Raw genomic sequence first — 22,950 nt, 5'->3', positions numbered from 1 at the left:
GTGCCGCGGGGCCTACCGGGAAACAACAGCCGGGGAGGGGGGCGGGACTACGGCTCCCAGCATGCTCTGCGCGCACGGCCGCCTACAACTCCCGGCGTGCCCCGGGGCAGGACTACGGCTCCCAGGAGGCCGGAGAACGCCCGCGGCGGCCCCCGCGGGCGGCGCGCGGCGCGCCTGCGCAGTCGGCCCCGCTGCTTGACGGCGGCCTGGGGCAGGGCGGGGCCGGACGGAGACGTCGCTCCGCGATCGGGGCCGGGGCGCAGGCGGGAGCCGGCGGTACAGCCGCAGCTGCGGAGGGGCTGGGGCGGCTGTGACGGGGATGGGATGGCAGGGGGTGGGTGTGGCTCTGCCGCTTTCGAAAAAGACATGATCTGTTCTGTTTTTAACCACGCAAAAGACAGCTCCACCGGAATGGAGCCTCAAAAAATTCCTCGACACTCGTGCTTGTTCCTCTCCACGGAAATCTTTAGTAAAAGGCGAAAGATTTATGCGATCTGAAGAGAAACCAGAGTATAACCCCACGCCTGCCCCCCGCCCACCTGCCCACCGCCGGCTGCCGCCCCACAGCACACGCCGACCCGGACCCGGACCCGAACCTCGCCGCACCACCCGACCCGACACCAGCCCCCCGGCTACCGGCACCCCCGGCTCGGCCCGAGCCCGCCGGCCACGCCGGCTCGGGGCGGCGGCGTCCAGCGGGGCCGGCACGGCGCCCACCCGCGCTGCACCGCGGCTATGCTAATCGGAGCCGCGCTGATGAGCCGCATGCTAACGAGGCGGCCCGCCCCGCCCGGGGCGGAGGGGAGGCAGCGCGGGGCGGGGCCGGGGCGGAGCGGCCGGGGACCCCGCGGGGCCCGGCCCGGCCCGGCCCGGGGAGAGGCCGCCGTACGCTCCCCCCGCCGCCGCGGACCGGAGCTCGGCGGCGACGGCCGAGCCCCGCGCACGGCGCTGAGCCCCGGGCGGTAGCGGCCGGGCCCGCGCAGGAGCCCCGCGGCGCCAAGAGCGGCGGCCCGGGCCGGGCTGGAGCGCCGGGGACAGCGCTGCGGGGCCGGGCCCCAGCGAACCGCTTCTCCCGGAGCCCGAACCGCCGCCCGGCAGCGGCCCCGCTGCACCGCCCGGCCCGGGACAAGGGGCGGCCCGAGGCTTCCCCCGCCCGCTCCCCTCTTGACCAGACACGGGTAGCGAGGCGGCCGCCCCCGGCGGGGTTAGGGTCGGTGCGAGCCGGCCCGAGCAGCGGACCCGCCGGGCCGTCAGCCAGATCGGGCTCCAACCGGCTCCACCGGGCGCACTAGAGAAAACCTCGCAGCTTGCTAGTGCTAGAGTCCCACAGCAGACTCAGCGCTTTTTGTACGGCCCTGACTTTGTTCTGTTTTTAACCATGTAAAGGACAGCTCCACCGAAATGGAGCCTCAAAAAATTTTTCGACACTCGTGCCTGTTCCTCTCCACGGAAATCTTTAGTAAAAGGCGAAAGATTTATACGATCTGAAGAGAAACCAGAGTATGCCGCTGTTTCTCCCCGCGGACACGCCACCCCCGGTTGTCCCTTCGTAGGACACGGCGACTCCCGCTGCTGCCCCCGGTTGGTCCCTGTTTCCCTCTCCCGTCCCCTCCCACCCGATGGCGCACAAGGGCACGGCCCCGCGCCCGGATCCAGCGACACGGTAACGGTATTATCTCCCGATCCCTCGCCGCCGATGCGCGGTGCACCCTGGGTATGCAAATAACGTGAATACTAATGGACCTTCCGGGCGGGGACGGGGAGCTCCGCGGGGACGGGGGCGGGGGCGGGCTGCTGCCCCCGTCCGGCCCCGCCACGGGATGCCGGCCCCGGGCCCAGCCCGGAGGCGTTGGTGAGGTGACCCGCGGGACAGGAGGGCCGGACCTGCGACAGTCAAACTCCCGACAACGCTCCCTTCCCTCCCGGAGCCCGGGCCCGCTGGTGCCCCGGTGGAGCAGCCCCGGCGCTGACACGGGCCGACACTCGACACCGGCCGCCGCCGTCCCCCACCGTCTCCCCTCACAGCCGCCGCGTCGCCAAGGCAACGGCGCGCGCCCCGCGGGGCCGCCGCGGTGACGTCACTGCCTCGCGAGAGCTCGCCCCGCCAAGCCGCCCCGTGAGGCTCCGCCCCGCCTCTTTGCGCCAGTGCCGCACCATGGGTGAGTTCAGCCGCCGCGGGGCCCGGCCGCCATCCGCCGCCATCTGCTCGCCGCGCCGCCGCTGCTCGTCCCTGTCCCTTACCGGGTGACAGCGGAGGGTGCCGCCAGCCCGCACTGCCCGCTATTGGGGGCGGCCGCGGCGGCGCTGAGCTGCTGGCGGGGAGAGAGTGACCAGGCCCAACATGGCGACGGTTGGGGGGTGGGGGTGGAGGCGGACGGCCTTGCTTTGCCCTGCCTTGCTGCGGGCCTGAGCGCTGAGCTCGCTCTCGGCGTTTTCCGCAGGGAACCCTGCGGATGAGGTGAGACGGCTTTCTAGGGGACCGAGCAGGAGGGGTGGGGTGTGACTTTGTGAAGGAGCTGGTTGGCGGGGGCTCGGGAGGCTGGGTGCGCTGGGGAGATGGTCCCTGTAGGGGACCCAGCGGGCTGGGCAGAAGCAGGGTTGTGTTGGGGTGCCTCTCATAAAGGGCTTGGCATGCAGGTGGGATGGGGGTCTCTTCCCATGGAGGACCTACCAGACCCCACCGATAGCGTAGGGTGTCTGCTATAGTGTGCCTGGCGGCTTGGGATGGGGCACTTCTCATAGGGTGCCCAGCACATGAGGTAGGTTGAGAGGCTGCTTCCCAAAGGGCCATCCGTCAGACAGAGTGGAGGGAGTCTGTCTGCCTTGCACGGTCCTTCTGGAAGGGAGGAGGTCGAGGTGGGTCTGAGTATCAATGATGAAGCTTCTCTAACTGCTGCATAAGGCTGAGTGCACTGTGCGGATACCAACCTTGGAGAGCTGAGTACTCAGAACCGTTTCCCCATGCCATGGCCAGGTGGACTCTGTGCAATCCTCTGACCACGCTGCTCTCCATTCAGGTATCTCCAGGGACAACTGGCATAAGCGTCGTAAGACTGGGGGCAAGAGGAAGCCTTACCACAAGAAGAGGAAGTATGAGTTGGGGCGACCTCCTGCCAACACTAAGGTGGGTGATCTGGGGAGGGTGGTCTAGTTGTGTTTACAGACACCCAGGCTGCTGGTTGTGCGCTGTTGGAGGCTTAAATATGTGTTGTGTTTTGTGAGTGGTTAAGTATCTGTCACCGCTTCTTTAAGATGCGGTACTTTTCTTTATGCCTATGGAAAGCAGTGATAGGTTTTTGCAGTAAGAGGCAATTGGAGTGATGAAATTTTCACCTTAGGTAGATGCAACTGACCGTTCTGGTCACTTACCGCATCTGCCGATGCTGGGGTTTGTCATAGTTACACTGACCACATTGCCTTTGAGCTTAGGACTTGGCTGGGCTCCCGTGTGAGCTGTGCAGCATTCCAGCACCAACAACACCCTGGTGTTTGTTTCTGACCGTAGATTGGCCCACGCCGAATTCATACAGTGAGGGTTCGTGGTGGAAATAAGAAGTACCGTGCCCTTCGATTGGATGTTGGCAACTTCTCCTGGGGATCGGAATGTAAGTATATCGTAAGCCTGATGTGTTGGAAGAGAAAATTCTGTTACAGCTGTGCTGGTCTCTGCTATTGCTGCAGAGTAGAGGGATGATGATGATGCAAGTGTGGATTTGTAGGCTGGGTTTGAAAATCACAGAGCTTGCAGTACTGGGTCTGAAGCAGCATGCATCGTGATGATAACTTTGACCTTACGTGGCCTTAGGAGACTTGGATGTCTGTTAAGTTCACAGTGATTGGAGTGTCATAGTTACACTGAGTGATGTGCTCATCTTACCTTTTTACTGGGGGAGTACTACAGAGGGGCAGAAAACCTAAACATGGGTAGTTCTTCATAAATGCAACTTCTTCTGTTTATTGATGAACACTTACTAAAAGGCGGTCTTGTACAAGAAAGAAAGGTGTTGAGGATTTTGTCTTAGGGCCGTGCCTTCTCAGAAAAATCCTAGCAGGTGCAGTTTACTTCATACTCCTGTTTCCCTAAGCAAAAGCGGGAAGCACAGAAGTGAGAGGGGAGTCTACAGTGTTTCCCCTGAGCAAGGTGGGGTTTCTCTGAATTACGAACTGAAAACCATATGACTCGAGCCTGGGCCTGTTCAGTGTTACTCAGTGCAATGGTAAAGTCAGCAGTGAGGTGGTGTTTCAGTGGGCAGCGTGGTGTGAGGGAGAAAGGATATGCTTTCTCCTCAGTGATCACAGAGTGTTGTCCATGCTGTGATAAGTGCTGTCATTTATAGGCATTATTACAGAAGTGAAGGGACTGAGCCTACCTTGCAGAACAAGGATGAGGTGCATGAGCAAAGAGGAGAAAACCCATCTTGTGCCTGGCCTTTGCATACTTGGAGGGCTGTGTCTCCAGAGCAGGCAACTGCTAACAGTCAAATCTAGTAGCTGAGACTGAATGCTTCAGGTGGGTCTTGGAAGGGTGAAAGCACCAGCTTCCCCTCTCAATTTACTCATATACCCTCATCCTATAAAAATCATTTCTAGTATGTGTTGCAGAGCAGTCCTGTTCAACACTGCTTAATTCAGTAACTCTAGGAAGTACATATGGGGTTGAGCCCTGTGTGCAATGTTAGTTGGCATCTTGTTGTGGTTTAACCCCAGCCAGCAGTTGCTGCAGCCACTCTATCACTCCCCCCCTCAGCTGGACTGGGGAGAGAAAATAGAACAAAAGGCTTGTGGGCTGAGATGAGGACAGGGAGAGATCACTCAACTAATGACTGTCACGGGCAAAACAGACTGGACTTGGGGAAAATTATCTCAATTTATTACCAATCAACCAGAGTAGGGTAATGAGAAATAAAACCAAATCTTAAAACATCTTCCCCCCACCCCACCCTTCTTCCTGGGCACAACTTCACTCCCGAATTCTCTGCCTACCCCTCCCAACGGTGCAGGGGGACAGGGAATGGGGTTTACGGTCAGTTCATCACACATTATTTCTGCTGCTTCATCCTCCTTAGGGGCAGAACTCATCACACTCTTCCCCTGCTCCAGCATGGGGTCCCTCCCACAGGAGACAGTCCTCCACAAACTTCTCCAGTGTGGGTCCTTCCCACAGGCTACAGTTCTTCACAAACTGCTCCAGCGTGGGTCCCTTCCACAGCGTGCAGTCCTTCAGGAGCACACTGCTCCAGTGTGGGTCCCCCACAGGGTCGCAAGTCCTGCCAGAAAACCTGCTCCGTGGGCTCCTTTCTCTGCAGATCTGCAGGTCCTGCCAGGAGCCTGCTCCAGCACAGGCTTCCCATGGGGTCACAGCCTCCTGCAGGCATCCACCTGCTCCAGCATGGGGTCCTCCGTGGGCTGCAGGTGGAGATCTGCTCCACCGTGGACCTCCCTGGGCTGCAGAGGGACAGCCTGCCTCACCATGGTCTTCCCCATGGGCTGCAGGGGAATCTCTGCTCCGGTGCCTGGAGCATCTCCTCCCCTTCCTTCTATACTGACCTTGGAGTCTGCAGGGTCATGTTCTCACTCCTCTCTCCGGCTGCAGTTTCTGTGCCACAGCAACTTACTTTGCCTTCTTAAATACGTTATCACAGAGGCACTACCATCATCACTGATGGGCTCAGCCTTGGCCAGCAGCGGGTCTGTCTTGGAGCCGGCTGACATTGGCCCTATCAGACATAGGGGAAGCTTCTAGCAGCTTCTCACAGAAGCCACCCCTGTAGCCCCTCCGCTACCAAAACCTTGCCATGCAAACCCAGTACACATCTGCTGAGGTATTTTCCAGTTTATTAGCATTGCCTAGTCTTATTTGAGATGAGTTCCAGCAAGGCCACAGATCCCAGTTTTTCACTTGAGGTGAATTGGTTTGCAGTTGTAGGCTTCTGTCCTAGCAACAGAAATTTGGACTGATGAAAAATAGATGATCTCTCAGTTAAATTTAATTTGATGCCAGGGAAGCTGGAGGACATTTGAGAGGGTGATGAGTGTGAGATGGTTTGAGGGTGTGTGTGAAACGCTGTGGACTCTTCTCAGTTGTCTGATCCCTGTAGGTTTGAATTCATACTCTTCTTTTGAAAGGCTGCACTCGCAAGACCAGAATCATCGATGTCGTCTACAATGCTTCAAACAATGAACTGGTGCGGACAAAGACCCTGGTGAAGAATTGCATCGTTCTCATTGACAGCACCCCGTACCGGCAGTGGTACGAAGCCCACTATGCCTTGCCCCTTGGACGCAAGAAGGGCGCCAAACTGGTGTGTCTGGGATTGATGTTGTCATTTTGACTCCTTGTCAAAAGTAGAGTCTGCCCTGCTAGAGGCAGTTAGCCATTGGGAGTGGACAGTGCCTGCCAGAATAGGGTTGAGTACCCACCAGTGATAATGTTGGTTGTCTGGGTGACATTCCTGTCAGTTCCCAGGATAAGTCTGGCTCTGTTAATGGAGTGTTCAGTACCATGGAGCTCTCTCTGAGGCATTGCACCTGTTTGTACACAAGGACCTGCCTATCGATCCCTTTGGTCTTCTAATGATGATACCTTTGTCCAGCTCTGCTACTGAAGGGAGAACGATGACACTTTATGGTGCTGAGGAGGACTTTGCAGGTCAGGCCCTAGTGCTGGGGAATGATTGCTTTGATGATAAGCTTGTAGATTGCAAACTAAACTTCAGCTTGCTTTTAAGTGCCTTTAAACTATGCAGACCCATTGCCTTTTAATTTTGTTAAGAACCAAACCCCAGACTGCTAGAAGGTATTTAAACCCTTATGTGTAGCACTCAGCTTTAGGTCGTCTTGCATTAAAAACAGAGCACTTTTAGCTGAGCACTGTGCAGTTCAGGAGCACGGGGAGAGCTCGTAAACCTGTCTGCCAGGACTTGCACCACACCCAAGTGCTGTCATGTCTGGAGAGGGCGAGTATTCACTTTTCTGGAGGAGGATTAATTCATCAGGGAAACCTTTGCAATATCATTTGTCGAAGAGCACCCTTCCCTAGGGCACTGTGCTTTGTTGTCAGCAGTGACTAGTTAGCAACATGGCATTTCTTGGCCTCCAAAGTGAAACACCACCTGGTTCTGTGAGGTGGACATATTTGTCCTTCTAGAAGGTTTGACTTGGGAAACACAGTACAGCACTTGAGAATACAAGGGTCTCCTTGATGTTAGTGGAGACCACCTGCTCTAGGAGAAGGCAGCCATGTGCTTAACCTTGTCTTAAACTTACGGTCTTGTTTATAGACTCCTGAAGAGGAGGAAATCTTGAACAAGAAGCGTTCAAAGAAGATCCAGAAAAAATATGATGAGCGAAAGAAGAATGCCAAGATAGCAAGTATTCTTGAGGAGCAGTTCCAGCAAGGAAAGCTGCTTGGTGAGTCCCTGGCAGCACTCATGTGGGTGGGGATAAGGGAGTTGGGGCACGAACAGTGTGCCAGAGCAGAGCTAACTGCAGGGTGAAAGCGATGGGGTGTTCATATCTGCAGGGATATCTTCTGGGTCTTAAAGGTAACTTCTTCTTTTATCTTCTCTGGAGTCACCCCACTTCTGGCAGGAGGAGGAAATCTGTTGCTGGAGCTTGAACTGGTACATGTCCCAGCCAGGCTCCTGGAGTTGATCATTCATGGTTGGCCTTTGAGAAAAATAGTGGCCCTCAAAACTTGCAAAATGAGCAAAGACCCATGGTCTGCACTGTGTGTCAGAAAAATGTCCAACAAACTTGTAACAGCTTTGACCAGTTTCAAGTTCTGAGGAATAGTTCAGTGTTTGAAGTCTTCTGGTGATGAGACCTTTGTCCAGTTCTGCTACTGAACTTGAGCGATGACAGTTTGGAGATCTGAAGAGGACTTCATTAGGGACTCAGTCCAGCAGAGCAGGTTCAAGAGCACGGTACCTTAGGGGGAGGTACTGAAGCCAGCACATAAACTGGTGTGTCTGTTACTGATAACTTGCTCATCTCTGCTTTTGCAGAGAGACTGCCTGCAGCGTTTATTTAATTTTGTGTATATACTGGGGAGGTGAATTATTAAACTTCTTTAATTGGATGACTTCTCGTTGCAGCCTGCATTGCCTCCAGACCTGGACAGTGTGGCCGAGCCGATGGCTACGTGTTGGAAGGCAAGGAATTAGAGTTCTACTTGAGGAAGATCAAGGCCAGAAAAGGCAAATGAATAAAAACTATTCTGCTGAGAGAACGAATAAAACCAAGAGTCTACTACAGTAAAGGGGTTGTGTGCTCATTTGTGTGTGCAGGGTGGAGGGGGCTTGCGTAGCTCCTGCTGCCTGTAAAATATGAAGGAAGAAGGATCTCCTGGAATCCTCAGTGCTTTTATGTCTTCAGACAAGCTCTGATCCTGCATGCTCTCAACTAAAACATCTCCCTGGGTTCTAGGACAGTGACTTAATGGACCAAGTGGGTGTGGAAAAGTGTTGTCAGACTTGGCTCAAGTGGAGAATTTCCAGTACTGGAAACCTGCGAGCAGGAGGAAGGTGCAAATGCGCACTCCTCCATTGAGAGTTCTGGCTTTCTGGGAACTGCTAGGGTCTGGCTGGGCACGTGTCCCCCTTCTTCTGTGGTGTGTTAGGTCAGCACACGCCGCGTTTTGGGTCTTGGAGTGAGGTCAGTGGGGAAAGAGGTCCCGCTGCTTCAGGAGAGGGTTGTCCAGGGAGCAGCTCGGCAGCTGCAGCGGTGTGTGTCTTAGACTGCGTTTGTGCTACATTTGGCTGAAAACTTGTTTCTTACACCTTTGGCCTCTGCAGCTGGTACCTCCTGCCTCCCCTTTGCAGATCACACATGCTCACATCCTGTGGTTTGGGCCAGCAGCCTCTTTTGCCATCACTTGGTGTTTCCTGCCTGGTTGTACGATTGCCTTCAGGGTCCGGTATCTTATTTTAACTGAACTTGGCTGCACTGCTCAATGACCAGCTGGTCTTCCCCTGACCTCCTTGGTCTCATTCCAGTGCAAGATAAATTCCTTCTAGCAGAAGGGCCAGTCTCTTGTCATGGTCTGTCCCTTTCGAAAGCTGGGTACAAACTCCAGCTTTCTGCCCTGTCACTTGTGGTGGGATTGGAAAGCTATGGTGAACAAAAGCTTTTCCGGATGTTTTGGGGCATGTGATGCCATTCCTTGGGGCTGATGTCTTTTAAGAAAGGCAGTGTGATGGATCTCTGCATCTAGTTGCTAAATACTTTGTGCAGGTGTCATGGTTTAACTGCAGCCAGCAACTAAGCACCACGCAGCTGCTCACTCACTTCCCCTCCCACCCAGTGGGATAGGGGAGAGAATTGGAAAAGAAAAGGTAAAACTTGTGGGGTTGAGATAAGAACAGCTTAATAGAACGGAAGAGAAGAAACTAATAATAAAATTACTAATAATAAAAGGATTGGAACATACAAAAAAGTGATGCACAATGCAATTGCTCACCACTTGCCAGCCAATGCCCAGTCAGTTCCCAAGCAGTGATTTCCCCCCTCCCCAGCCCCAGTCCCCCCAGTTTATATACTGGGCATGACATCACATGGTATGGAATACTCCTTTGGCCAGTTTGGGTCAGCTGCCCCGGCTGTGTCCCCTCCCAACTTCTAGTGCCCCTCCAGCCTTCTTGCTGGCTGGGCATGAGAAGCTGAAAAATCCTTGACTTTGGACTAAGCATTACTTAGCAACAATGGAAAACATCAGTGTGTTATCAACATTCTTCTCATACCGAACTCAAAACCACAGCACAATACCAGCTATGAGGAAGACAATTAACTCTATCCCAGCCAAAACCAGGACAGCAGGTAACTAGGGTGAAGCTGGGAGCCCTTCTAAGGGCTGGTCCTGGTGCTGTGGGCACAGGCCAGACTCGCACATCTTACGCCTGCCAGGTGGACTCACCGCGTGCTTCACCCCACTTTTATATTTTTACGAAAGCCTCATCTATCCGTAGGTGCACTCTGCTGCGAGGCAGGCTACCTGCAGCCCCAGCTTCACTGAATTCCAGTTCATTTTTAGCTCTGAACTGAAGGAGATGGTCCATAACCACCAAGCAGAGCTATGGTGAGACCCATGTCTCTAGTGCCTTAAAATGCAGACTCTGCCCCACAAAGAGCTTGTGCTTGGCAGGTTTTTGTGTTTTTCCTCTGACGCTCTGCCCCGGCTGCCTTGTGTGGCAGCACTAGCGGTGCCCTGGGCAGCGTGGGTTCATCCTGCCTTGCTGGCAGGGAGCTGAGGGTGGGTGAGACACACCAACCCCATCAAGGAAATGGTACCTGTTGCCCAGATGGCCGCAGCAGCACGGTTATGCCGTGGTGGGCAGGCGTTGGCACTGCCTTGCAGCTTGGGTCTGCGCTCATGTGGGCACTGGGAACAGAGCTGTGCCCAGCTAGTGCAACTGGGAGTCCCTGGCTGGGCGGGATGTTTGCACAAGCACGTTCCTTCTCCATAGTGATCTGGGGTAAACTTTCCCTGCTCTCCAGCAACGCCTGCTTTCCAGAGAGGTGGGGCAGAGGCGATAAAGGGCACTTGGGAGGGATGCGTCATGGCTGCTTCCTCTGCATATTTCTTCTTTCCCCTCGCCCTCCGCAGAGCTCAAACAGGATTCAGGGTGTTTCTGGGGGACTTTGTACAGATGGAGAAACCAAGGCTTGTGGAGCCAACCAAGTGCCAACTTGGTGTCAGAGCAGGAGCTGTAAACCTGGTCCCTGATGAGCAGGGTTATGGCCAATTCATCAATGCACGCTGCTTATAAAGTTACTGCTCAGAAAAACGCAGCTGCCAAGGGCAATAGCCCGTGGGAACGAAAGTGGCACCTATCGCCCACCGCAGCCGTGCTGTAGGTGTGACATGGGAACAGGACGGTGGCAGCTGGCCAGGGGCGTGTGGCACCTGGCTCCCACGGTGGCCCAGCCTGCGGGACCTCGTGCAGCTTGGCTGCAGGATGTCTCATCTCTGGTCTGGCCTTGGCATAGCCCCGTAGGTGTGCACAGGGATTTACCTGTCTGGGAGGAGGCAAGCCTGCCAGGCACCGAGCCAGAAAGAGATGGGCAGGGGCTGGGGTTAAGCACAGCTTCAGTCTGGCTACGTTTATGAGGTGCCACAGCGTAGTCTAAAGACCTTACCCACCTCTGCACGTAGGTGTGAGGGCTGAATTTTAAAAAAGTTATTTTTTCATACGATGAGCAGTCAGCAGTGAAACCCAAGTGAGGTCACTCATTCTGAGTGCAGCTCCTTGCTGTTGAGTGGCTCTCTCAGCTCCATGCGGTATTAACTTTGGAGTGTTTTCATGGGACATGGTCCAACCCAGAAAATGACCTCATGGTCACACTTTAACAGGTCCAGCAGTGGCCAGGAGGGTAGCGGAGGAGGAGTGGGGCTGGCTTGCTTGGGGGAGATGGGAGCTTTAAAGGAAAGATGGCTTTGGGAAAGGGGGGCTTGCAGGAAAGGGAATTTTTTAACAGTTCTGCTAATATTATCAGGGTTAACATGTATGTCTGACTGCGGGAATTCTTCTACAGGGGCTGAAAGCATCTTTCTGGTTTTTTTCTGGCTGCATCACTTGATTTAATACCTCACAACCATCACTGGTGTCAGTCCTTGGGGCTGTGTCCTTTTTGCCCTAGGAGAACGTGGGCATTCCTTGAAAAATACCTGAGTTCACCCACTTTTTGAATAAATGTGACGTCCCTGCTGTCTCACTGCTGGGGATGATTTGCTCCGACAAGGAATAACCTCAAAGCTGAGGTTGGCAACAGCTTTATTAATATTGAGGGGACATCCCCATCACGGTGTTGGTTTTCTGCAAGACTAATGCCCTCATCCCCTCCCTTGCTTGTGGTCTGGGCTGTCCCCTGTCCCATGTGCTGGGCCATGGGAGCAGGGAGTGAGCCTGGCCAGCTGCAAGTTGGCGGCATCATCACACAGATGAGCTAAATCCTGCAGTTTTGGGGTGAACAGCTAGTGTTGAAGGCTGTCTGCCCAATCCCAAACCCACCCGCATCTTCCCATCAACCTGGGGACACATCTTGGCTCGGGGCTGGTGGCAAAAGACCTGGCAATGTCCTGCTTCTGGACAGGGGGTCTGAGGGGGGTGGCTGGGGACAGGGAGCTTTGTGGCTGGCGGTGGCGGTGCTTTGGGGTGGGGGCAGCTCTTCTGCCCCCAGGAAAGGGGTGCTTTTGGGGCAGCCTCAGGGCTTCCAGGACTCCGGTGGGTCAGCCCCAATGCTGTCGCTGGACGGTGCCTTCACCTGGATCAGCAGCAGATCCTTTCTCTGTGTTTCAGAGGCCTCGGGTGGCCGGGTCCCCCCCGGGCAACTGCCAGGCGTGGTGGGCTCACTGGCCCGGCTCCCCTCATCCTCCGTCTCTTCCTCCTCGATGCGGGCCACCGACTCGGGGTCCTCGGAGCGGTTGGGGTAAGGGGAGGGGAAGCTGCCATCCGCCCGGGGACGCCGCAGGTGGGGGTGACCTCGGCTGCCCCGGCCGAAGTTTTTGATGCTGATGGCGGGGGATGCGGCAGCGAAGAAGCGGCTGAGCAGAGGCGTCTGGATGCGCGGTAAGCTCGGCGAGGCCTCTGCCGGCTGGCTCTGCTCCGCATCCTCGCACATGCTGGGGGAGCACGGCGGGGTAATGGGTCAGGCTGCCATCCTCCCCAGGGATGCCCAGGACCACTCACCGCCTCCATCCCAATGCATCTGCAAGCAGGGAGCCGCGCCGGGAGGCCACATCCCTGCCCCCGTGGCTCATCCATCACCCAGTGCAGCCCCCAAGCCTCACAGGGGCTGGTCAATGCACTCCCAGGGGGGATTTGCTGTTTGCTCACTGTAATTGGGCCCAGGGGGGGACAAGCCGACTTGTGCTATTGCTACCCTGAAGCGCTCACCCTCTTTTTCTCCAGCCGCAGGGCTGTGCCGTGCACTCACCGCATGTCAAAGGTGGAGCCCAGGAACGAGGGCTTCAAGGTCTCAGCAGCTGTGGCCATGGTGTAGGGAGGCTGAGCTGTGGACTCGTTCCAGTATTTGTCCTTCACAGCGGGGGGCAGGTTCTGGTACATGTCATCCACGGAGAGCAGGGACACCTGGCCGTGGCAAAAGCAGGGGACAGGGGTGGCTTTGCAAGGACATGAGCAGGACCAGTGGCTGCAGATGCTGCTCCCAGCGCCAACCTGGCAGGGGGAGGGCTGTCATCTGCAAGGAGCTGGGGAGGCTCCGGGCCTGTCTCCTGGCTGCATTTGGGGTTTTCCCCTTTTGAACGTTTTTCTTGGAGGTGAGGGTCTGAGCAGTGGTGCAAGGCTGCTGAGTGTCCCTTGGGGGGTTGCTGACCCTGCTGTGGGGAGCAGACATACGGAGGGACAGGGATGGAGGGACAAGGTGCAGCCCTGCTTCCTTGCGTGGGAATATATTTTGGACAAGGACCTGCATGGTCAGGAGCAGGGCTGGGGGCCAGCAGGGCACAGGTCCCACTGCCAAGGGGCAGGGATGTCCCTGTGCCCCAATGGCAGCAGCCCCACACAATGTCAGCCTGGGGCAGGACCCACCTGCAAGTTCCTGTCTATCAGCTTGTTGGTCTCAAAGTCATCGTCATCTTCTCCAAAGGGGTTAATGATCTGCTCTGCAACCTGGGGAGGGAGGGGACCAGGTGAGACAAGGGAGCAGGGACAGGGACACCTTCCCACAGGGCTCTCCATCCCTTGGTCCACCTATGTGGCACATGAAATGTGCAGACCTGGAGCTCTGTGGTGCCCCAGTGTGATGGCTGGGCCCAACGGACATGTCCCCAGGGGCAGCTAGCAGTGATGTGGCTGGTGTCATGCCCTGGACCAGCCATCCCCACAGCCCAGGGGGGTGGTCAGGGCCAGCTGACCACCCCCAGCCCATCAAGCAAAGCCCAGCTGCCTGGCCATGTCTCACCTTCAGCCAGCCGGCATAGAAGAAGAACTGGAGGAGGGTGGAGAGGGGGACGTACATATCCAGGTCCCCCTCCTGCCCGGGCTCCAGCGGCTCCAGGAACTGCCGCCCAATGAGGCAGAAGGCGAAGAAGGAGTAGACGGCAATGGTGACCACCTGCCGGGAGTGCGGGTCAGCTGGCAGTGAGGGTGGCAGCCAAGGATGATGCTCGGTACAGGAGCAGTGAGGATGCGAGAGGCTCTGCTGGTCACTGATGCTTTCATGGGTTTGAGGCTAAACCCCGCTGCCCCACTGCCCTGTGCTCCTGCACATCCCTGCAGGGCTGTGAACCAGCAGCCATACCCGCTCTGGCACCAAATTCAATGGGGGAGTAAAGTGCTTTTAGGAAGGGGGATAAAGTGCTCCCCGTTGGGGTACAGGGAGGAGGCTGTGGGGCTCCTCTGCCATTGTGGAGTGGAAGGAGCTGGGATCTGGGCTCAGGGGAGCCCATGGGGTGCATGGATACCCACCTGCGTGTACACCAGCGGGATGCTGATCCAGTCGTAATGGAACAACATGCTGCACTTGGCCCGGTAGAGATTCAGCTCCTGGGCACAGAGGACAAGGACGGGTGACCCAGGCTTTGCACGAGCCCCCCTGTGGTGCCTGGTCCCCCCAACGCACCCAGCACCGACTCACATCCATGAGCAGGCGGAGGGCCACGTCGTCGCGGATGCGGCCATCCCGCCTGGCCTGGGCCGCCAGGTTGGTGAACCACACGCAGGGGATCCAGTACTTGTTGAAGTCGGAATGGAGGCTCTCAAACTTCTTGCACTCTTCCTGCGTCATGAAGCCTGCGGTGGGGCAGAGGCTCAGTGCCGCAGCCCCAGTGTCAGTGGGGGAGAGCCCTTTTGGGGACTGTCCCCAGTGGGAACGCGGGGTTTTCCAGGTGAAACTGCAGCCCCAGACGGGCTCTGGACAGAGAGGACATGGGGCTCTTTGGGGGTGAACATCTGTGAAAGGATGCCACCTCGTGTGCAGGGCAGTCTGGGGCAGGGATGCTTGCAAGGATCCCTGGCCCCCAGCACACCCTCCTGGTGACGATGACATGTCTGCGGCCCCCAACTCTCACCCCACATTGCAAGCCATCACTCCCGGGGCTTAGCTCCTCACCCGCTTCCACCACGTGGTCCATGGTGGGGAAGCGCTTGAGCACCCTGGTGCTGACGGAGCGCAGGATGAGGACTGCCGACAGGTTGGCGTAGCGGATGAGGGTGCGCCGCAGGATCCGGCCCCTCTCGTCCTTGCCATGGACATTGCTGGAGATGACGCACATGAGCTGGTCGGGCAGGGGGATGCTGGTGTACTGGGCCCACCACCGGTTCACGATCAGGGTGACATAAAAACCTGCACCAACAGATAGCACATGGGGGGCTCCGCGCAACCGGGTGGTGGGTTGGGGCAAGGACGAGCCCGTGCCAGGAAAGCAGCCAAGTTTCCAGGGGTGACAGATTTCTCTGTGGCTGGGAAATTGTGCTTCCCTTCGGGCTGCCCTCCCCAGGGATGGAGGTAAGGATGTCCCCAGCTCTTCCCTGTCCTGGGCACGGGTGGCACAGGGCAGGACAGCCATCTCTTGTAGTTAAGGTGCCCCTTTCCTGGGCATGGGGAGGGCGGTGCATAGTAGGCCAGGGGAAATCACAGCCTCCTGCTGGCATCGCCAGGGCCATGGAGCTGCGCTCGGTGGGTCTGAAAGCCAAGTGCCATCCCTGGGGCACCAGACTCCTCCCTTCCCCATCCGATGGTGTCCAAGGGATGTTTTGGCATGGGGCCAGGATGGGCAGTGGGGGCATCCTCAAGCTGCCAGCGCTGGGGCGAGCAGGGGAACCCAACTCCCGAGTTCAGGGGAGGGACCCATACCTAGGACGAACGACATGGGGATGAGATCCGTGGAGCGGTTGCAGTATTGAGCTACTTTGGTATAGAGGCGCTTCTGCTCCTTGGTCAGCAGCCACCTGCAATGGATATGCAATGGGGTCAGGGGCAAGTGGTGGGGCTGGAGTGCTCCCTCAGACCTCCACAAAAAGCCACGGCCTCGTTCCCCTTCTCCTTGCCCTCCCCTGCCCACACTCACCCTCCCTGGGGGAGTCCCCTGGGCAATGGGGCATCTCTGGATGTCCCAGTAGCTCAGCAGGGAGGGACACAAGCGGTGGCAACACACCAACCCTACTCACCGGTAGACGAGGCTGAGCAGGGTGTACAGTGCCACGAAGACGATGAACTCCTTGTACAACAGCTTGTAGATGCTGCCTTTCCAGCGGAACAGCAGCTTGGAGAAACCCCCGAAACGGGAGTTGGCGACTTTCAGCGTGTAGGAGATGGTCATCGTCGCTCAGCCCCACGCCTCGGCAGAAGAATCCTTCTCTCGCTGGCTTCCAGCTAAACTGGGGGCAACTGGGGTTCCCACTGCTGTCCAGGCTGCAGGGCCTGGGGACGCACGCTCACTCCCACGCCAGGCACTATGGCCCATCAACAGGATCGCCCACACGGCCGCCCTGCCCTTCCCACGCCTGCTGAAGCCGCTGCCCGCTCCCTGCTGCACCTTCCTCTCCTGCTGGTGCCTCTTCCACCTAAATACCCCAGCATGGGTCCACACGGCCAAGCCCTCCCCGTGATGGATTGGGGCTGTCAGAGGCAAGGAACAGGGAACTCCGGGTCAGTCACACCTTCCTGCCACTGGCCATGGCTGAAGATTTTGGTGGGGGCTGCGGGTGCTGGAGCTGGGGCTGGGCAGTACCCAGCAGGGCGGTTTGGGTTGTTACCCTTTGCAGTCACGGCAGCTGAATTTAAGGTCCGTGAGAAAGAGGGGAAAGGACTGAGAGTTTCATTGCTCCTGGGAACGGGACCCCAGGGTGCGTGGGCAGAGCCGGCACACAGGGCGGGCTGCGGGATATTTCTGGAGCACGGGTGAAAAAAGGCGCCTGTCGCTGCCCAAGTCCTCGCTGCCAGCGCCAGGCAGCGCCTGCGGCTGTGGGTCAGGCAGCAGCTCCTGGGGACGGCTGGCTGACCACTGCCTGTCCTGCCTTGGCACTGTGGGAGCTCCTGGTCCCTCCGTGTCCCCAGGAGGGACTCGGGGATGGCATGAGCTGGGGCACACCGGGATGTCCTGGCTGCAATACCTGGCAGGGAGTGATGGAGGCATATTAAAGGCTGGCACCGGGCCACTTTCTCAGGGCCTGGGAGGCAGCGGGAAGGGAAAAGTTCCAGCAGGACATAAATCAGTGGGAAACATCTGTGAGTGACAGCGAGACATGCAGGGACATCATCCCGTCCTTGTCCCCGACCCACGCTGGGGCTGGGACCGACCACTGCCGGGGCCCGTGGCTCATCCCACCGTGGGCTGCCGGAGGCCACGCCGCGGTCCGCAGGAAACGCCGCTTCCTTTGCCGGCCGGAGCGCCGCGTCCTGCCCTGCCTGGCTCCCTCCCTTCCTGCCCGGGCACAGTGCCTGGGCCAGGCCCAGGACGGCTCCAGTGTGGAGCGGGGTGGTTGCTGGGGCTTCCAGCCTGAGAAATGTCTTCCTGGGCAGGGGGGACAAAGCTCAAGGGTGCCTGCATCCCGCCATCCCTGGAGAAGGGCTGGAGCACCCATGGGTGAGACTCGCTGAGGGGGGTGCCTATGCGGGGGGGTGATTTACAGCACCCCCAGCCTTTGCCCCGTTGCCAGGAGCCCCGCGAGTCCCTGACCTGGCTGGGAACCTTGGAGTTTACAGCAGGTTGACACCTTCCCCAGCCAGGCTGTAAATCACGGTGCAAGGCAGAGGCTTTGCTCGCCCTCAGCCAGTGCCCAGCTCTGCACCACCAGGCGGGCAAAGCAGCCCTGGGGCTGCTGGACAAGAGCCATGCTGGGGCATCACCCAGGGCATGGGAGGGGAGATGGGGTAGGAGTGAAGCCCCCCCATCGCTGCGCTCCCCCATGTCCCATCGGTCAGCTCCCCACCACCCCACACCATACAGACACAGGGAGGGAGCCGCACTGCCAGGAGTAAAATGATTTATTTCTTATTGAGAGCTGGATCCTACAGGGCTTGGCGGTACATCAGGCAGGGGAATCTGCAAGGGGCCCCCTCCAGTGCCTCCCTGTGTGTGTGTGCACCCCGCACACCCACTTGCGCCCCCAGGGTGTGCAGCAGCACATGTCCACCAGCTGTTTCAAGCCCCTGTGCCACATGGTGGGACATGGCGGGATGTGGGGTGGGCAGCAGGCAGAGCCACCCCAGGCTCCAGTTGCCAAGCCCAGGGCGCCCAGGGCACCCAGTCCACATGTGACACCCCCTATAGACCACGTAGGCAGAGCCAGTCCCTTTTCACGCCCCCAGACCCTCTTCTCTGCAGGCTGGGGAGCAGCAGGTCTGTGCCAGATGCCATCTGGCTCCAGCAAGAGAGGATGGAGGCCCTAGTCAGTGGGTCTGGCACACACAGTATTGTCACCTGGTCCCCAAAACCAGCTCCCACATCCTCTCCATGTCCTTCCTCGGGCACTGCCGGCACTCGTGTCCCCAAATGCCGCCAGCCTGCGGCAGGGTCCCCAGTGCCTGAAGCACCCTCGCACCCCATGCCCAGCTGCAGTACATGGCCAGCAAGGGGTGCACGTGGTAGCGCAGGGGAAGGGATGGGAATTTGGGGGTGCAGCTTTGCAAGCATCCACTGTAAGCCATGGCAGGACAGCTCGTGCCTCTCCTGCTCTGCTGGCTTTCACTACTGCCCGGCCCCTGCCATCTTCCCGGTGTGTCCCAGACACAGCCTGAGTCCTGCCATCAGTGCAGGTCGATGTTCTCATACTCCAGATTGTCTGAGTCCTCCAGCTCGATGCCAGGTACCAGGTTGTAATAGTCCGTCGACTGACTCATGTAGATCTTTTCCCGGTCAGCAGAGTCCTTCAGGACTTCGCTCACGCTGACAGTGTCCACCTCTGGCTCGCTACCCCCCAGCTCCTCTGCCCTCGGTGCCGGGGTGTCCTCCTGCCGGCCCAGCCCCGTGCCCCGCTGCTCTTTATGGGTTGGCACCTGGGAACTGCTGGGGGATCCCACCTGAATCTCCACCTCCTCGTAGAGGTCTCTGCCACTCTCCAGCAGGTCCGCAGAGGGCTGGAGCAGGACCTGGCTCCCCAGCAGCACCTTCTTCTCGGTCTCAGGTGGGGCGGCAGGCAGCTCGTAGGGGACGTAGTGGTGGGGCTCTGCAGGCACCGGCGCATTACCCCTCTCTGCCGTGGCCAGGTGGCTCTGGGACCTGCTCTGGAGGCTGTAGTTGGTCTTTCTCTTCTGCCTGCAGAAGCACCAGGTGACGCTGGCAAGGATGAGGAGAGAGGGCAGGCAGACGAAGAGGGCGGTGAGGCTGTGCGAGCGGCACAGCTCATCACGAGGGATGCTCTGGAGGTCCACGCCATGGTACTGCTCCGGTGTGTGGCAGATGACCTCAGCAGCCAGGCTGGGCCAACCCTCCAGGTTGCTGAGCAAAGCACAGCTGCAGTCCCAGCTGTTGTTGGAGAGCTGGAGCTGGAGCAGAGATGGCTTCAGGAGGCTGGCGGGGAGGAAGGTCAGGGCGTTGAAGCCCAGGTAGACCTCCTGGACCTGGGTGGATGCTTTCAGGAAGGAATTGGGCAGCTCCTGGAGCTGATTGCTGTCCAGATAAAGGACCCTCAAATTAGGGGCATCTTCCAGAAAGCTTCCAGGGAGACTTTCCAGCAGGTTGTGACTTAAGTGCAAGATCTCCAAGGCAGGGGGGACTCCCTGCGCGTTGCTGATATCCGTGATGCTGCAGTGCGAGAGGTAGAGCTCCCGCAGCCCCCGCACCCCTACCAGCGCGCCCCAGTCCAGGTGGGTGATGTTGGAGCTAGTGAAGTTGAGGCAGCAGCTCTCGGCGAGCGGAGCCTCCTGGAAAGCCTGGAAGTCCATGCGCTCCGTGCAGTTGCAGCTTTGCGGTGCTGCGTCGAGGGCAAGGCCGGCAGCGAGCAGGAGGCTGCCCCAGAGGGACACGGTCCCCAGCCCGGCGCCTGCGGGGAGAGCAGAGGGCACGGGTGACCCCCACGGCGGGACCAGCTTCCCCCTTGCTCCAGCCCGCCACGGCGGAGGGGTGAACCCCGCTTCTTCCCCCCACCCAGGGAAGGAACCCGGGTCCCCGCAGCCCCCCCCCCCCCTCCCAGCGCTACCGCCCCCCGCCAGCCCGGGGCTGCCTCACACCCGACGTCCCGCTGAGGGAGAGACCCCCGGGGCTGTGCTCGCCCCCCGCCCCGGCCCGGGCCGCCCTGCCCGGCCTCACCTGCCGCCGCACGCCCCATCGTCCGGGGCCGCTCCGCCGCCCCGCCGCGCTCCCCGCCGGGCGCGGCCGCCGGCTCCGCCTCGCTGCGGGGCGGCCCCGCCGCAGCCCGCCCCGGTCCCGGTCCCGGCCCCGGCCCCGGCCCCGGCCCGCCTCGCCCCGCGGCCGCTGCCCGCGGTCTCCCTTCAGCCCCAGGTGCGCCGTCCCCTCGCTGAGCTGCCACCAGCCACGGGCCCTCCAGCCGCGCTGCGTGGTGGCACCCCCCAAAATACGCTTGTCCCCAGCCCCTACATTCAATCCGCCCTCTGGTCCACCCTCCTCTGCCCCCCCCACCCCCATAAACCATGGCTCCTACAGCCCCATTCCCTCCCCATCCCTCCCCTCTCGATCCCCCCGAAGCGAGGTCCCTTTCCAGCTTCCCCCCAATCTCTCCGCTCCCCTCTGCCCCCTCCACAAGCCATATGTCCTTCCAGCACCAGCCCCCTGAGCTCCTAGAAAGGGGCCGGGCTGGGGTCTGCTGAGTTCCCCTCCTTCCTGGGATGGGGAGAGGGCTCTGCCCGGCTGGCTCCCACCTCTGTGCATGGTGCAACTCCCAGCCCCACTGGGGAGCGGATGCAGAGTGGACATGCTTGTAGGATGGGGACCAAAGGGGCCAGCTTCTCTCTCCATCACTGGACCCCCTACAATTTCCTTCCATCCTGCTCAAGTCCCAGGCTGCGAAGGAGGAGCAGAGTCAGACACGAGCACTACAGCCCACAGGAAAAGCAGCGCTGGAGAGGGGAGCTGTGTTTCCACACCCTGAAAGTGCATGTGCACTCACCGCGGTGTGAACCAGGTAAACCGAGGCCCATGGTATGGCACTGACAGCACTTCGGTACTGGTGGGAGGTGGGTGAGATGGGACCTGGCCTGAGCACGTGTGCAGTGCTGTGATTCCCGGGGCCCAGTGGGGTGATCGCAGTGGGGCCGGGCTCTGGCGGCCGCTCTTTGTCCTGGCTCGGGGTGCAGAGTGCCAGGACACCCTATGTGCTGCATATCTGGGGTGCCTCAGAGGCCTGGCAAGCTGAGCGCACCAGTAATAAAAGCACTGGGTTGTTTCAGGCTGCCTTGGGCCACCAGTGCTATCCTGAGGGATGCAGCGATGTTTGCGAAGGCAACAGGCCTCAAGAGTTTCTTCCCTTGATTTCACCCCTTGCTCGTGGCTCAAAACTAGCACCTCAGGTGCTGCTTTCACGCCTCAGCTCAGGGACGCTCCAGCCCCCAGTGGGAGAGCAGCAGCTCCCCTTGGCACAGACCCATCACCCATGTCCCGTTCACCCTGCTTGGGGCTCTCCCAGACCCACAACCCTGACAGAGGGGTGGGTTTCTGGCAGTGGGACCTGCCCCATCCTGCTGCGGGCATTGATTGCCATGTGAGCAGCGGGTTTGGGGTGCCAGCACCTTGCGCTGCGCAGCCAATGCTGCAGCAACAAACGCTGCACCAGGGATTTCTGCTGGGAAGCAGGGATGGGATGGGATGGAGCGGGGAGGGAAGCAGGTCTGGCCAGATCCCGGCTGCTGGGGTGGGACGCAGGAAACGGCATTTGGGCCCTTGCGGGAAGGGAGGTGCTGGCAGCGCGCTGGCCTGGGGGGACGAGAGTTGCCTTCCGGGGTGCCCTGGGCACGGTCACACAGCTCCAAGCTGGCACCAACGGGCTGGAGCCTGCTAACACCCCAATTGGGGTAAAGCCTCCCCTGCTTCCCCTGTTGCAGAGCAGTAGCTGAGCCAAAACCCCATTGCAGGAGATTTCAGAGGGCTCCCTGAACCTCCCTGGGCCAGATCCTGCATCCCAGGGGGTACCTTCCAGCACTGGCATTTTACATACCACCCCAGATCCAAGTATGTCCTTAATCCAGAAGGATCCAGGTGCTTTTATCTCTCTCTCCAGGCAGCTTCACCCAGATTTGCACCTTCCCTTCTGCACATCCCCAGCCAGCCCCTGGGGTGGGTTGGTCTCTGCTGGCACTGGTGCTGGTACTGGTGCTGGCGCTGGTGCTTCCTTCCCCGGCTCACCCAAGGGACCAGCCACCCTCTCCCTCCTCCTCCTCCTCCTTGGCGGCTGCAGCCCCGTGCTTTGCAGGAGCTCACCAGGTGAGAGAGCCAAGGGAGGGGAACACCCCTCTCCCGAGGGGTTCAGGGCTGTCACCTCAGTCCTGCGGAGCTCACCTGCACCCCAGACTGTGGGGGGACACGGGTGTTTGGCTGGCATTGCTTTTGCTGCCCAGTCACTGCATGCAGAGCACAGAGCAATGCCGTGCAGCTGGCCCGAGAAGGCAGCCCAGCCACAGAGGCAAGCTGGCAACTGGGTTCAGCTTCACTGCTCCTGATGCAGCTGAGCATCACTGAATATTGTGAGGGTGGGGAGGCCTTGGGGGGCACCAGGTGAGGTGTGAGTATCGTGGAAGACAGACATCCTGCAGCCTCTCTGGGCTCCTGTAATATTTTACCATGCTCACAGGGGGAAAAACGTTTCCCAGTATCTAGATGGAATTTCCCTTGATGCAACTGGCATCGGGTGCCTGTCCTGGTTTCGCTGTACGCCTCCCCAGAGAGTCTGGCTCCCTTTTACTGTAACTCCATCTAAATAACTGCAGGCAGACGGGAGCTCACGCCAGAGCCTCCCCTTCCCCAGGCCAGGCAGGTTGTTGATGTTAAACCACACTTCCTCCCACCGCCCCAGCTCGGTGATGGGAAAAACCCCGGCT

At 59.0% G+C, this 22,950-nt stretch overlaps 3 protein-coding genes and 7 non-coding genes across 10 annotated transcripts; 6 read left to right on the top strand and 4 right to left on the bottom strand.

Annotated features, from left to right (window-relative positions):
* Positions 1-399: 399 nt before the first annotated feature.
* Positions 400-514, bottom strand: LOC126042425 (U5 spliceosomal RNA). The gene has a single exon (XR_007507154.1). It is a non-coding gene; the product is annotated as a U5 spliceosomal RNA (small nuclear RNA).
* Positions 515-1,389: 875 nt separating this feature from the next.
* Positions 1,390-1,504, bottom strand: LOC126042402 (U5 spliceosomal RNA). Its single transcript, XR_007507131.1, has one exon. It is a non-coding gene; the product is annotated as a U5 spliceosomal RNA (small nuclear RNA).
* Positions 1,505-1,868: 364 nt separating this feature from the next.
* On the top strand, positions 1,869-8,260 carry RPS8 (ribosomal protein S8). The gene is made up of 6 exons (XM_049808520.1): positions 1,869-2,159; positions 3,018-3,124; positions 3,506-3,605; positions 6,127-6,302; positions 7,281-7,410; positions 8,097-8,260. Exons 1-6 carry the CDS (start codon positions 2,156-2,158, stop codon positions 8,204-8,206), a joined length of 627 nt encoding a protein of 208 aa, XP_049664477.1. The 5' UTR covers positions 1,869-2,155; the 3' UTR covers positions 8,207-8,260.
* On the top strand, positions 2,864-2,948 carry LOC126042408 (small nucleolar RNA SNORD55/SNORD39). The gene has a single exon (XR_007507137.1). It is a non-coding gene; the product is annotated as a small nucleolar RNA SNORD55/SNORD39 (small nucleolar RNA).
* LOC126042411 (small nucleolar RNA SNORD46) lies at positions 3,311-3,414 on the top strand. Its single transcript, XR_007507140.1, has one exon. It is a non-coding gene; the product is annotated as a small nucleolar RNA SNORD46 (small nucleolar RNA).
* Positions 6,568-6,640, top strand: LOC126042410 (small nucleolar RNA SNORD38). The gene has a single exon (XR_007507139.1). It is a non-coding gene; the product is annotated as a small nucleolar RNA SNORD38 (small nucleolar RNA).
* LOC126042409 (small nucleolar RNA SNORD38) lies at positions 7,810-7,881 on the top strand. The gene has a single exon (XR_007507138.1). It is a non-coding gene; the product is annotated as a small nucleolar RNA SNORD38 (small nucleolar RNA).
* A 681-nt stretch (positions 8,261-8,941) lies between the features above and the next one.
* Positions 8,942-9,071, top strand: LOC126042421 (small nucleolar RNA SNORA35). The gene has a single exon (XR_007507150.1). It is a non-coding gene; the product is annotated as a small nucleolar RNA SNORA35 (small nucleolar RNA).
* Positions 9,072-12,201: 3,130 nt separating this feature from the next.
* Positions 12,202-16,279, bottom strand: BEST4 (bestrophin 4). The gene is made up of 9 exons (XM_049808178.1): positions 16,128-16,279; positions 15,814-15,908; positions 15,070-15,303; positions 14,596-14,750; positions 14,427-14,504; positions 13,921-14,073; positions 13,548-13,628; positions 12,934-13,088; positions 12,202-12,619 (listed from the first exon to the last, which is right to left on the bottom strand). The coding sequence occupies exons 1-9, from the start codon at positions 16,277-16,279 to the stop codon at positions 12,202-12,204; spliced, it is 1,521 nt and encodes a 506-aa protein (XP_049664135.1).
* Positions 16,280-17,984: 1,705 nt separating this feature from the next.
* Positions 17,985-20,281, bottom strand: LOC126041873 (SLIT and NTRK-like protein 6). Its single transcript, XM_049808216.1, has 2 exons — positions 20,210-20,281; positions 17,985-19,943 (listed from the first exon to the last, which is right to left on the bottom strand). The coding sequence occupies exons 1-2, from the start codon at positions 20,226-20,228 to the stop codon at positions 18,709-18,711; spliced, it is 1,254 nt and encodes a 417-aa protein (XP_049664173.1). The 5' UTR covers positions 20,229-20,281; the 3' UTR covers positions 17,985-18,708.
* Positions 20,282-22,950: the final 2,669 nt, after the last annotated feature.

Source organism: Accipiter gentilis, chromosome 8, assembly GCF_929443795.1.
Source record: "Accipiter gentilis chromosome 8, bAccGen1.1, whole genome shotgun sequence".
Lineage (NCBI taxonomy): Eukaryota > Metazoa > Chordata > Aves > Accipitriformes > Accipitridae > Astur > Astur gentilis.
The sequence above is the reverse complement of the archived record's forward strand: the minus strand, read 5'-3'. Positions and strand labels throughout refer to the sequence as shown.